Source organism: Elephas maximus, chromosome 9 (assembly GCF_024166365.1).
Source record: "Elephas maximus indicus isolate mEleMax1 chromosome 9, mEleMax1 primary haplotype, whole genome shotgun sequence".
Classification (NCBI taxonomy): Eukaryota; Metazoa; Chordata; class Mammalia; order Proboscidea; family Elephantidae; genus Elephas; species Elephas maximus.
The window spans coordinates 7,885,871-7,900,361 of NC_064827.1; the positions used below are offsets into that span (position 1 = coordinate 7,885,871).

The 14,491-nt window shown below is 41.7% G+C and overlaps 1 protein-coding gene across 5 annotated transcripts in view; it reads right to left on the reverse strand.

The window, feature by feature from the left end:
• Positions 1-10,658: 10,658 nt before the first annotated feature.
• Positions 10,659-14,491, reverse strand: part of VLDLR (very low density lipoprotein receptor) — a 47,151-nt gene continuing 43,318 nt past the window's right edge. For 3 of the 5 annotated variants that reach the window (XM_049897287.1, XM_049897291.1, XM_049897289.1), the window contains 4 exons: positions 14,397-14,480; positions 13,932-14,012; positions 12,197-12,366; positions 10,659-11,339 (listed from right to left, as the gene is read on the reverse strand). In XM_049897287.1, coding sequence (XP_049753244.1) covers positions 11,304-11,339; positions 12,197-12,366; positions 13,932-14,012; positions 14,397-14,480 — 371 coding nt within the window. In that variant the 3' untranslated portion in view covers positions 10,659-11,303. The remainder of the gene's footprint in view (positions 11,340-12,196; positions 12,367-13,931; positions 14,013-14,396; positions 14,481-14,491) is intronic. The other 2 variants (XM_049897290.1, XM_049897288.1) reach the window with 1 other exon arrangement.

Below are 14,491 nucleotides of genomic sequence, written 5' to 3' on the forward strand. Positions count from 1 at the left end.
CAGAAAGGAATTTGGGAAGGTGACACACTAACTGCCTCTGGGGACCCACAAACTGTGTTTCAAAGTACGGCAAGGGTTTTGGGTCCAATCTGAAGAATCCAGGTCTGGGTCCTGCAGTTATTTCCCAGACAGAAGTGACTGAGCCATCTTCAGCGAGTGAACAAAAAAAAGAAAGAGTTGCCCGAAAGCATTTATAAACATCCTCTAGAAAAAGGAAAGGCAAAAGCAATTGCTATCTCAAAAATAAACTTTTATTGAAATTAAATGTACAGTTCGTTAACAAAAGAAAAAAATTGTTTATCTACAGGTAGCAGGACTGGACACGCTCTAACACACGCTTGCAGAATTCTGGAGATTCTGAGTCTGATTATTTGGTCGCATGCCCTGGACTCCTGAGGCGTTAAAAAGAAACCAAACCAAACCAAACCAAACCCGTTGCTGTGGAATCAATTCTGACTCATAGTGACCTTATAGGAGTTAAAAATCACATCTTAGTATCAAGTGACTTTTTCAAAAGGGCAGTATGGTTTTGTCAAAGCGATTTATCTCATTCAAAGAGTTATTGTCCTCCTGTGCAATGTGTACAAATTGAGAGACACCCGGTCTCCGGGGTAGATCCCAGAATACCTAAGATCTAGGCATGCAATTACGGCATCATCACTAAGCTCTTCTGATCTTCTCGGGCATGCCTCTCCCGACGAGAGCCTTAACATTTAAGTCATAATGTGTCACAGCTTGTTATCCCCAATGTCTGGGACACAGGAGTGATGTTCATGACCATAAATTCCTTTATGGAGTTTTTATCTTTTGCTTTAAAAAAAAAAATCCAATAATCTACTTCTGTTTCACACGAGTCACCAAGGAAAATAACGCTGGACACCCTAGCATCTTGCAGGCATGACATATAACCAACAAAGTAATTCTGTGCTGACCTGATGGACTTCCAGGACTCTGCCATATTGGAAGCCAGCTGTATGGGCATCTGAGACACCTGAGAAGCTGCCGAAGCATCCTGATGTCCGTAGTAAAGGAACTCAGCAAACGACGCAATCAATAGTTTTCCCATTTACGATGGTTTCCTATTGCCAGCTTTCCTGTCACCTCCTGCCTTCTCGTCCTTGCCCCTGGGTTAGTGTGCCCATTTAGCCTCGTTTTGTTTTATGGGTCTGTCTAATTTTTGGATGAAGGGTGAACCTCAGGAGTGACTCCAGTACTGAGTTAAAAGGGTGTTTAGGGGCCACTCTCTCAGGGTTTCTCCAGTCTCTGTTAGTCTGGTCTTTTTTGTGAGTTAGTATTTTTCTCTACGTTTTCCTCCAGCTCTGTCTGGGACCCTTTCCTGTGATCCCTGTCAGAGTAGTCAGTAGTGGTAGCTGGGCACCATCTAGTTATGCTGGACTCAGTCTGCTGGAAGCGGTGGTAGTTGGGGTCCATTAGTCTTTTGGACTAATCTTTCCTTTGTGCCTTTGGTTTTCTTCATTCTCCCTTGCTCCAGACAGGGCAGGACCAGTGGAGTATCTTAGGTAGCAGCTCACAGCTTTTAAGATCCCAGATGCCACTCACCAAAGTAGGATGTAGAGCATTTTCTTCATTAACTATGTTATGCTAATTGAGCTAGATGTCCCCCGAAACCATGCACCCTAGCCCTCAACCCAGTAATTCAGTCCCGGGGGAGTTTGGATTTGACTATGAAGCTTCCATGACCTTGCCTTGGTCATGTTGTGCTGGCTTCCCCAGTATTGTACACTGTCTTACCCTTCACCAAAGTTACCACGTATCGATTGTCTATTTAGTGTTTTTCCCTGCCCATCCCTCCTCTCCCTAGTAACCATCAAAGTTTGTTTCTTTTTGTATGTAAACCTTTTCATGAGTTTTTATAACGGTGGTCTCATATAATATTTGTCCTTTTGTGATTGACTTACTCCACTCAGCATGATGCCCTCCAGATTCATCCATGTGGTAAGATGTTTCCCAGATTCGTCATTGCTCTTCATCATTGTGTAGTAGTATTCCATTGTGTGTATGAACCATAGTTTGCTTATCCATTCATCTGTTGATGGGCACTTAGGTTGTTTCCATCTTTTTTGCTATTGTGAATAATGCTGCAATGAACATGTGTGTGCATGTCTATTCCTGGGATGGCTCTTATTTCTCTAGGATATATTCCTAGGAGTGGTATTCCTGGATCATATGGTTTTTCTATTTCTAGCTTTTTAAGAAAGCGCCATATCATTTTCCAAAATGGTTGTACCGTTTTGCATTTTCACCAACAGCACATAACAGTTCCAATCTCCCTGAAGCCTCTCCAACACTTGCAATTTCCTTTTTTCTGATTCGTACCAGTAATGTCGAGGTAGGATGGTATCACATTATAGTTTTGATTTGCATTCTGTAATGGCTAGTGGTTGCGAGCATTTCGTCATGTTTCTGTTAGAGCCTGAATGTCTTCTTTGGTGAAGTGTATGTTCATATCCTTTGTCCATTTTTTAATTGTGTTATTTGTCTTTTTGTTGTAGAGGTGTTGGATTTTCCTGTAGATTTTAGAGGCTAGAGCTTTGTCATAGCCAAAATTTTTATCCCAGTCTGTAGGTTCTCCTTTTAATCTTTTGGTGAAGTCTTTTGATGAGCCTAAGTGTTTAATTTTTAGAAGATCACAGTTACCTAGCTTATCTTCTGGTGTTTGTGTATTGTTAGTTATGGTTTGTGCAGTGTGTTAGGGCCTCTAGCATTGACCCTATTTTTATTTCTATGATCTTTGTAGCTTTTGGTTTTATATTTAGATCTTTGATCCATTTTGAATTAGTTTTTGTGTATGGTGTGAGGTATGGGCCCTGTTTCACCTTTTTGCAGATGGACATCTGGTCTTGCCTGTACCATTTGTTAAAAAGACTGTCTTTTCCCCCATTTAATGGACTTTGGACCTTTGTTGAAGATCAGGTGATCATAGGTGGATGGATTTACATCTAGGTTCTCAATTCTGTTCTGTTGGTCAATGTGTCCGTCAGTGTACCAGTACCAGGCTGTTTCGACTACCGTATAGTCGGTTCTGAGGTCAGGTAGTACGAGACCTTCTACTTTATTCTTCTTCAGTAGTGCTTTACTTATCCAGGGCTTCTTCCTTTTCAATATAAAGTTAATGATTAGTTTTTCCATCTCTTTAAAGAATGCCCTTCGTATTTGGATCAGAATTGCATTGTATTTGTAGATTGCTTTGGGTAGAATTGACATTTTCACAATGTTGTGTCTGTCTGTCCATGAATACGGTATGTTTTTTCATTTATGTAGGTCTCTTTGGTTAAGAGCTACGACTGCTAACCAGAAGGTTGGCAGTTCAAATCCACCAGGTGCTCCTTGGAAACTCTATTGGGCAGTTCTATTCTGTCCTGTAAGGTGGCTATGAGTTGGAATCCATTTGACGGCAACAGATAATGGGTAGGTCTCTTTTGGTTTCTTGCAGTAGTGTTTTTTAATTTTCTTTGTATAGGACTTTTATGTCCCTGGTTAGATTTATTCCTAAGTATTTCATTTTTTTAGGGGCTGTTATAAACGGTATTGCTTTTCTGATTTCTGTAGCTCTCTCTATTGGTGTGTAGGAATCTCACTGATTTTTGTATGTTTATCTTGTATCCTGCTGGTTTTTGTATGTTTATTTTGTATCCTGCTACTCTGCTATATCTATTAGTTCCAGTAGTTTTCTTGGGGAGTTCTTTGGGTTCTCTATGTATATTATCATATCATCCACAAATAGGGACAGTTTTACTTCTTCCTTACCAATCTGAATGCCTTTATTTCTTTTTCTTGCCTTATTGCTCTACCTAGGACTTCCAACACAATGTTAAATAGAAGTGGTGATAAAGAGCAACCTTGTCTTGTTCCTGTTCTCAAGGGGAATGTTTTCAGCCTCTTTCCATTGAGAATGATGTTGGCTGTTGGTTTTGTATAGGTGCACTTTATTATGTTGAGGAATTTCCCTTCTATACCTGTCTTCTTGAGAGTTTTTATTAGGAATGGGTGCTGAACTTTGTCGAATGTTTTTCTCTGTGTTGATTGAGATGATCGTGTGATTCTTTTATTTATGTGGTAGGTTATGTTGATTGATCTTCTAATGTTGAACCATCCTTGCATACCTGGTGTGAATTGCACGTGATTGTGATGTGTTATTATAATTATGTTTTTGATATGATGCTGAATTCTGTTGGCTAGATTTTGTTGAGAATTTTTGCATCTATAGATATTGGTCTGTAATTTTCTTTTTTTGTAGGGTCTTTGCCTGGTTTCAGTATCAGGGCTATGCTGGCTCCATAAAATGAACTTGGAAGTATTTCTTCCTTTTCTATGCTCTGAAATAGTTTGAGTAGTACGGGTGCAAGCTCTTCTCTGAATGTTTGGTAGAATTCTCCAGTGAAGCCATCTGGGCCAGGGCTTTTTTGTTGTTGTTGTTGCGAGTTTTTTTTTTTTTTACCTTTTCAATCTCTTGTTATGGGTCTGTTCAGATATTCTACTTCAGCTTGTGTTAGTTTGGGTAGGCAGTGTGTTTCTAGAAATTTATTTCCTCTAGGTTTTCAAATTTATTGGAGTGTAAGTTTTCATAATGCTCTGTTATGATTCTTTTTATTTCAGTTGGGTATGTTGTAATATCCCCCATTTCATTTCTTATTTGAGTTATTTGCATCCTCTTCTGTTTTTCTTTTGTCAGTTTGGCCATTGGTTTGTCCATTTTGTTGATTCTTTCAAAGAAATCAATTTTTGATTTTGTTCAGTTTTCTATTCTCTATTTCGTTTATTTCTGCTCTGATCTTTACTATTTCCTCTCTTCTGGTGGCTGTGGGCTTATTTTGCTGTTCTCTTTCTATTTGTTTGAGTTTTGTAGTTAATGTTTTGATTTCCTTCTTTTCTGATGTGTGCATCTATTGCCATAATTGACCTCTGAGGACTGCCTTTGCTATGTCCCAAAGGTTTGGTATGATGTGTGTTTTCATTCTCATGTGCTTCTAGGGATTTTTTTCATTCCATTTTTGATTTCTTCTATTACCCAGTGGTTTCTAAGCAGAGTGTTTTCAGTTTCCATGTATTTTATTTTTTTCCTTGCTCTTCCTGTTATTAATTTCCACTTTTATAGTGGTGTGATCTGAGAAGATGCTTTGTATTATCTCAGTGTTCTGGATTGTGTTGAGGGTTGTTTTGTGGCCTAAGATGTGGTCTATTCTGGAGAACATTGCATGTATGTTGGAAAAAAATACGTACTTTGCTAGTGTTGGGTGGAGTGTTCTATATATGTCTATGAGGTCAAGCTGGTTGAGTGTGGCCTTTAGATCTGCTGTATCTTTGTTGAGTTTCTTTCTAGATGTTCTGTCTTTTACTGAGAGTGGTGTGTTGAAATCTCCTACTATTATTGTGAAATTGTCAATTTCTCTTTTCAGTGCTGTTAAGAGTTTGTTTTACGTATTTGGGAGACCTGTCATTGGGTACATAGCTGTTTATTATGGTTTTTGTCCTCATGGTGGGTTGTCCCTTTAATCATTATATAATATCCTTCCATGTCTTTTATGGTGGATTTCGTTAGAAAGTCTATTTTGTCTGAGATTAGTATTGCCACTCCCGCCCTTTTTTGGTTGTTGCTTGCTTGATATATTTTTTTCCATCCTTTGATTTTTAGTATATTTATGTCTTTGTTTCTAAGGCTTCTCTTGTAGACAGCATATTGATGGATCCTGTTTTTTAATCTATTCTATCACTTTCTGTCTCTTTATGGGTATGCCAATGCCATTTATGTTCAGTGTGACTATTGATAGATGTGAGTTAATTGGTGTCATTTTTTTAGTGGTTTTTGTGTGTGTGTGTTGCTGATGTCATCTTTGTTCCTCTTACTTTTCTGTGCTGAATTCCTTTCGTTTGTATTTTTGTTTCTTTTGTTTTTGTAGATTTTGTGTTTACTGAGGCCTTATTTTTTCTTTATTTTGATGAGTAGGTTTGTTAACTTTCTTTGTGGTTACTTTGAAATTTACCCCTATCTTCCTAAGTTTGAACCAGTCTTTTATTATTTGATATCTCCTTGACTTCCTCTCCATTTGAAAGTTCTATACCTACACGGTTTATTCCCTCTTTTATTGTTCTCACGTTGTCATTTACAGATTGACTTCTCTGGTTCTCTGTCGTAAATCTTTTAGTTTTATTATTATTATTATTATGCCTTCATTTGATACTTTGGGTTGCAGGATTGACATTTGTTAACTCTTTTATTTAGCTTTTTGGGTCTTTGCTGTAGGGGGACCATATGGTGCTCCTGTCTATAGTGCTGTGTTGCCTCCACTCCCTCAAAACAATTTTTTTTTTTTAATATGTCACAGGGTAACCTGCAGATCCCAAACTCCTCACCCTTAGCTGGCCTTACTCCTGTCTTTGTGCCCATGGACAGAAGGAGATATACTGGGGGGCTGTCAGTCAGTGGTCCTACCTCACTACTTTTCCTCAAATGAGCCAGGCTCAGAAATACTAAGCAGACTCAGGAGATGCCAGACAGAGAGGTAGGATGCTACTAATCGGGTTCTTAGTAACTTATCTTTGGATCCCCAGATTTCACATACAGGAGCTCACCGATAAATTCTGCTTTTCAAACACGAAAGTATACATGAACGAAGTGCATACAGAGGAGGCTGGTTACCCTTTGTACAAAGCTATTTTGAGCTGGAAAATTTAAGAGAAGTTTAAAAAATTCATACCCCCAGTATGTGGAAAGAAGATAATTTGCATCATTTTTTCCTCCCTATTTTATGTATTCCTGAATTTTCATGGTTTAGGTCCACAATATGACTGGGACACAGACATGCATTCTCAACCTTTGCCCCCAAAGTCAGACTGAACACTTACGAAACCACAGTTTCAAATCTAAGGATCAAGATTAAAACCAAACCTGTTGCCGTCAAGTTGATACCAACTCATAGCGACCCTGTAGGACAGAGCAGAACTGCCCTGCAGGGTTTCCAAGGCTGTAAATCTTTGAGGAAGTGGACTGCCACATCTTATCCTGTGGAGTGGCTGGTGGGTTTGAACTGCCAACCTTTCAGTTAGCAGCTCAGCGTTAACCATTGCATCACTACCAGGCTGGTATTCTTCATTTTTGGTCCTAAGTTATCATAGCAAAAGTGAATATGCTTTTACAGTTTTCCCCATCACTAAGTAAGATGCCTAGCTTTTGTTAGGGCTCAAAATAATGAACGGCTTTAATAGGTGAGATTTCACTAAATAAGAAATCTAGGAAATTATTTCAGTTCTACTACCTGGTAGAAGAGTGAGTCCCACTGGAATCTTCTGGTTGAGGAGTGAAGATAGATAAGGTAGAACCTAGGTGGTGGTGGTTGTTAGTTGCCCTTGAGTTGACTCCAACTCATGGTGATCCCCTGTGTGCAGACTAGAACTGTTCCACGGGGTTTTCAGGGCTGTGCCCTTTTGGAAGCAATCATCAGGCCTGTCTTCCAAAGTATCTCTGGGTGGGTTTGAACTGCCCACCTTTTGGCTAGTAGTTGAGCACTTAACTGTCTGTGCTGCCCAGGGACCTTAGGTAGGCCTCCTGTTTCCACAGTATTCTTAACATTAGAGTTATTCCTGTAAATGATCCATAGTTTTCTCATTTTTGAGACAGGTTATCTGGCTTCCAAAGATAGAAGTGGCAAGTATCAAGGTTGACGTCTCTTTTTTTTTTTTTTGCCTTATGTTTATCAAGAATGGAATACGCTAGGATTAAAAATGATATTGAGGCTTTAAACTAGGTATAAGGAAGCTTTAAGGGGCTAGTTGAATAACTGGAGCCCCTAGGTGGTAACAATGGTTAATGCATTCAGCTGATAACCAAAAGGTTGGAGGTTTAAGTCCACCCAGAGGTGCCTTGGAAGAAAGGCCTGGCAACCCATGTCCAAGAAATCAGCCACTGAAAACCTCATGGAGCACAGTTCTCCTCTGACACACATGGGGTTGCCATGAGTCAGAGGTGCCTCAATGGCAACTGTGTTTTTTTCTTGTTGTTGTACAACTGGCATGATTTCTTACCAAACCAGACAGTACACAAAGGCCGCTTAGAAAACTTGGATGCGAGGATGTAGCTGGATTTCTTTGCCAGAAGCCACAAACTCATCTTTCCATCAGCAATTCTTTGTAGCAATTCCTAAAGTCTCTGGAGGACCCCCTTTCAGTCACTTTGTATGTCAGGCTCATTTAACTCCAAACACCCTCTTTTAGTGTTTCATAAGGTTCACATTTTGCCTCGGAATTGTTCTCATCTCTTATATTAAGCTCTGGAGACAATACGTTTCACAAAGGATTCTTTAAGTCTGGTTTGGCTGCTAAAACCCACAGCCCTAGTCCCTTATGAACTATTATTACACGCTGAAGTGACTAGTGACCTAGCCAATGACGATTCTTATCTCAGTAGAAATATCTAACTAGATATTTCTTCAAGTGAGTTTGTGCCTCAAAGTTAGAATGTGAGTCCTTGGTGTGGCTTCTCACTGTGGAGCATGATGTAAAAGAATGAGATGCTTTAGACCCATCCAGGGCTGGGAGTTGGGGTCCAGGGCTGGGAGTTGGGGTCCAGGGCTGGGAGTTGGGGTCCAGGGCTGGGAGTTGGGGTCCAGGGCTGGGAGTTGGGGGTCCAGGGCTGGGAGTTGGGATCCAGAGCTTGACTGGAACACACTAGGAACTGGCTTCCAGGAGAAGATGCCAGCGAATACAGCTTTATTTTATTCTGAAAAAATGACGACTTTTGGCCTTAGAGTTGGTTCATGCCATATAATCCCTGTAATGGGGGAAAAGACCACTATCTGTAAACTCCTTAGCAATAAACTTTGTATTACTCCAATTAAAAAGTAAATCAGTGGTCTCTGTAGGATGGCAGTGTCAAAGCCCCAAACAAATGTCCTTCAGAGTTCAGACAGGATTAAAGCTAATTACTTAAAAATAGGCATGTCAGCCACCCAGCTGTTCATCCATTTATAGAGTAAGGGACAGGTGGTGAGCAGACAACCCGGCCTTAATGACCACAGCCTTTTCCTTCTACACGTTTAGCCCTCCCCTCTCCCACAAAACAAGTCCCAAGCCCATCCTTCTGCTTTATTTCCATTTGGCTAAATCACAAGGAGGAGTCCATCAAGCAAGATGGTAGAGAAGCAACTTTCGTTTCATCTAGAATTATTCATCTCCTGGCTTGAGCCCCAAGCAAGATGTCAACTGTTTTATATTCTATAAGCAAGTAGAATAAGACTTATCCACCAAACAATTTTAGCTACTCAGAGCACCCGCTTTTTGTCCTTCTGTGGCTACTTTGCTCACTTCACCCCCAGAGGAATCACGACATTTTCCAAGTGGGCTCTCTATCTTGCTTTGAACTTAGGATTCCCGGGTGGTGCAAATGGTTTGTGCTGGATGACAACCTAAAGGCTGGAGGGTCAAACCCATCCAAAAGAGCTGCAGAAGAAAGACCTGGCAACCTGCTTCCATAAGGATCACAGCCAAGCAAACCGCGTGGAGCAGTTCTACTCATGGGGTCTCCACGAGTTGGAATTGACTTGGCAGCAACAGGTTTTGCTTCGTTTTGTTTTTCTGCACTTGGAGTATCTTCCCTGTGTGTCAAGCCTTGTATCTTCTTTGCTTCCTGGCATCTCTAAGCTTTAGAGAAAGCAAGTTATGGTCACCCTGATGAAGAGCTCACCAAAGCCCAGTGCTGCTTTATCTGCTTTTCTTATGAAAAACTTCAGAAGTTGTCCGTAGATGGAATATATTCGCAGCCAGTCAGGCTGAAAATAACATCTGGCTTAGAGCTATTACAGTGATATTCTCCATGAAGCCACATTCCAACCCAAACCCACTCCCATCAAGTTGATTCCAACTCGTAGTGACCTCATAGGGTTTCCTAGGCTGTAAATTTCTATAGAGGCAGACTGCCACATCTTTCTCCATGGGGCCACTGGTGGTTTCGAACCATGGATCTTTTGGTTAGCAGTCGATCCCTTCAACCACTGTGCCACTAGGGCTCCTTGAAGCCACATTAGAACAGAAGTTTTCAAACTTTACATCAGAATCGCCTGGAAGATTGTGAAAACAAGATTGCTGGGCTCCACCCCCAGAGCTTCTGATTCAGGTCTGGGGTGGGGCCTGAGAATTCTCACTTCTAACAAGTTCCCAGGTGATTCAGATGCTGCTGGTTCTGGGGCCACATTGAGAACCACAGCCTTAGATCAGATTGTCCAAGAAGGGTACCACTTACCATTTTTGTGGTAAGACTGTCTAGACTTACAGGAAGGTCCGTCCCCATGCCTTAGAAGGTATTTGTCCCTCACCTCTATATTAATGAAGGAACCCGGAAAACAGAAAGGACTTAAGGGTCAAGAAGCAGACTTGAATAGAAATCTTAGCACATGTTTCTAGATCAGGAAACAAATTAATAAGAAAAGGAAATCACCTCCAAGTACCAGAGGAGTTCGAGGAACAAAGTAAGCTACTTAAACAGAATAAGAAATATTTAGGGAGCAGGTGTTAAAAGGAACTTTGTTGTGAAGTTAGTACTTGGCTGTAAGAGACACTAGTCCAATTACACGCTTTGCTGTACAACACCGAGATCCATGGCTCCCGCATTTCACAAGAACACTTGATACTATTCAGGCTATTGACGCGAGAGGAGCAGGCGCAAATTGTGGTTAAGTTGCTTGGTTTAATTTTTGAGCACTTGAAAAAACAATGTACAGTAGTTTGAACACTCAGTCTTTGTCAACCTCCCCGGAGGTCAAAGATTTCATTCATACATACAAAATCAGTTTACAATTTTTTTTTTTTTTTTTGGCAATTTCATCTTAGTAACCCGTTTTCTCCTATTGCCATTGTCCCAAACATTGAAAAAGTTTACAATAATTTACATAGAAACATTTTCAAAGTGCTTAAGAATAGTGATTGTTCTCTGGGATATTTACAGGTGGCCTATACAACGTATGTACAGGTGGTATACACTATAGCACAAGTTTCATTGCTGGAATATGGCTTTCTAAGGAAAGTGCATATTTGGCCAGAGGTGGCAATACTGTCTACAAATTCAAGGGTTACAGATACTTGGTAACCACATCCAAAGCTGAAGTAGAATGTGGACAAGAATATTTACAAAAGTAGTATAAAAATGGTCAAAGACATAAGCTTGATCCACGCCAAGATATCTTGATGCTCTCCCAGACTGGAGGAAGAAAGAGACTTCAGCTGCTGGCTCGGTTACCATTCCGAAGTGTGGGATTATAGATTTAGACCTCAGAGGTCAAGACTTGTCCCAGAAGTCAAGCTAGGTCATCATCTGTGCTTACAACTGAAATCTGTGGAGAAGAAAGAGTATGGAATGACATTGGCGACCATTCCCTGGCAACAACTCCAGTCCCTAAAGTGGACCTTGCTTTTGAGTTGGTCGTTCAAGGACCAAATGAGCTTGAAAGGGACGGAAGACCGGATACCACGCAATATTGAGTTGTATCACTCATGCACTGCACTTGAACTTAACTGTATTCACTTGGTGGGGTGAGAAAACAGCATGATTGATTCTGCCTGTTCTAGTGAATGATCTTAATTCCTGGAGAAAAATGTGAAAAGACAAATGTGGACCATGAATTGGCCACAGTCCAATGTTTCACCAGAGACCTTGAGAGGGGAGTGTTTGGCAGTTGTTTTGTTCCAGCCTGTTCCTTATGTGAAAGCCAGAGGCTCCATTTGGGTTTCATCTGAAGGATAAGTGACCTACTCTACAGCGGAACGAAAAGCTTGCTATAATAGGTGGGATGTGACACTTGGCTGAGTAACACATTCGGTAATTTTGGCTAAGTGACTCTTGTCCACTAGGCTGACTTGAAGCCAACTCCTCTATGGTATGCTGTGCTAACTCACATTTAACAGTTCAAGAAGGAGCTACTTGGTTCATGCTAGGGTTTACATGTAGTTTCTATAACTGAAATATCCCAGAGTAGAGAGATGACCTTAATTTGACCTACGTGCCATTCTGTGTTGGTCAGGCACTTATCAGCTGACTTGCTTATGTTCTAACAGGTTAGACTGTCTAATTTCCAGATATTAGGTGAGGCACTGGGTGGCTTAACGGTCCCAATAGCTTCTCCTAGTGCAGGCAGCCACTCCTTACCAACAGTCACAAGCCATGGTGTAGAAAGGCATGAAGGTGACTTACTGCTGGGTACGTGTGTCCGACAGAGGCACTGTGTCTACCAATGTCTATTGAGAGATCCTCTTCGGTGGTCTTCAAGTACACAGGATTGTCAAAGTTCATACTCTTCGTGTTCTTGTGTTGCCAATTCCTCCACATCAGGTAGCCGCCTACCGCCGCCATCGCTAAGAGCACTGTAAAAAGACAGGGGTGAAGCTAGGTCTAGTTTCAGAACACACAGAACGGAGGTGTTCAAGAGTCCAAGACAAGTGACAGAAGTAAAAGCTTCACGGGAGCAGTGGCGGTCCAGTGGCAGAATTCTCACGCATTTCAGGCCGGAGACCCAGGTTCGATTCCTGGCCAACGCACCTCCTGTGCAGCCACCGCCCACCTGTCAGCAGAGGTTTGCGTGTTGTTATGATGCTAACAAGGTTTCAGCAGAGCTTCCAGATTAAGATGGACTAGGAAGAAAGGTCTGGGGATCTACTTCCAAAAATCAGCCAATAAAAACCCCGCAGATCACAACGGTCCGATTTGCAACTGATCATGGGGAGGGCACAGGACCGGAAAGCCAACTCGATGGCACCTAACAGCAACAACAAGGTTCATGTTTTATGGAGCTGGGACAACTAGGAGTCAGAATAGAGATGGGCCAACAGCTTCATAGGTTCAGACCAGCGGCTAAGTGTTACGTTATAGACTCACGCTGAGCTGGCCACACCCGTTCGGCCAAGCATGGAGTCCTGGGCTCCACCAATGGCCTACTGAATTAGAACGGCAGATGTTTCTAGAGAGCTCTTCAGGTTGTCCTGGTGTGTTGGCTAAGCTTGGAACCCAAGTACATTTAGGTCAAGAAGGCCATTATAGTGAACCACCTTATAGTTTATATATCTAATAACAGCCTCACAGGTTCTTTTCCCTGGGTTTGAAAATTCTTAACTATTTTTAATTTACCCTCTACAAGTTCTAAAGCTGTCCAAGAAAGCATTTAAGCGCTTGTGTATCTACTCCGTACAAAGCATTAAACATATTTCAAAGGTGGATAGGACAGTAGTCTTTACTGAAAGGGACTTCTTATAAACTGGGGTAAGCCAGGCTAACAACCTTTCACATCCGAATTGAACATTTGTAACTGCCCGTCACTGTGCTAAGTACCACTGAAGAGAACGGTATGGACAACGTTATGGATTGAATTGTGTCCCCTCAAAATTAAGTGTTGAATTCCTGGCCCTTGTACCTGTGGGTCTGGTCTTGTTTGGAAATATTGTTTTTCTTTTCTTGTGTTAATGAGATCATACCAGCATAGGGTGAGTCCTAAGCCTAATCAGTTCTGAGTTACAAAAAGAGCAGAACAGACAGAGAGGCACACACACGGGGAGGACAGATGCTATGTGATGATCAAGCTAAGGACCACCAAGGAAGCAAAGAACACCCAGGACTACCTACAAGGAAGGAATCAACACAGCTGAGACCCTGATTTGGACTTTTCACCCCCAGAACTATGAGAAAATTAATTTCTATTCTTACAAACCACCCTATTTGTGGTAATTCTAAAACAGCAGCACCAGGGAACTAAGGCAGAATCCTAACTCAGCGTTCCATATGGGGGAAGAAGCGAACGTAATCCGGCGTCCTAAGTGCTATGACAGCACCAGGGATCATGGGAACATTCAGGAGGGGTATCCCTCGATGAAGCGGGAATGTTCGTTTGGTATTTAAGAAGTTCTCTGGAGCCAGACAGGTAGGGAGTTCTACTTACAGAGAGGAAGGGTGGCCCAGGCAGCGGAAGTTCCCCTTGGGGGGACACTGACCTCCGACACTGCTGTGGTCACATTGATCCCTGCAGGGGAATAAAAGAAGTCAGTGTAGAAGGCTCCAAATTCAGACGTAGACAGCTACCCAACAGAGTAAGGGCCTCACGCATCTGTGCCCGTTATTGACGCTGGGTACCCACTCCAATACATACCAGGAAACATCTCTGGCCTAGAGTACTTGAGAATCACATGGCATAACAGCCATGCTCACTAATAGTATCTCTCTAACAGAAACCTTAACGAGTCAGGTCAGGCTAGGATTTGCAGGTTCTAAGCCTTTGGAGTTTAAACCTGGATTACCAATCAGTGGCAGAACCAGTAGATAAAGGCCATATTAACTACTTAAGTGATAGCTACAAAGAGCATGGCTGTTAGTTGAGATGACCCGTCTGCAGTACAAAGCTCAGTACCTCCAGGAACTAGTCCACTAGTTGGTGAACCTTCTGTTCTGTGGGCATCTTTTATCTCACTGTACGTCACAGTAGTTGCAGTACCTGAATTATAA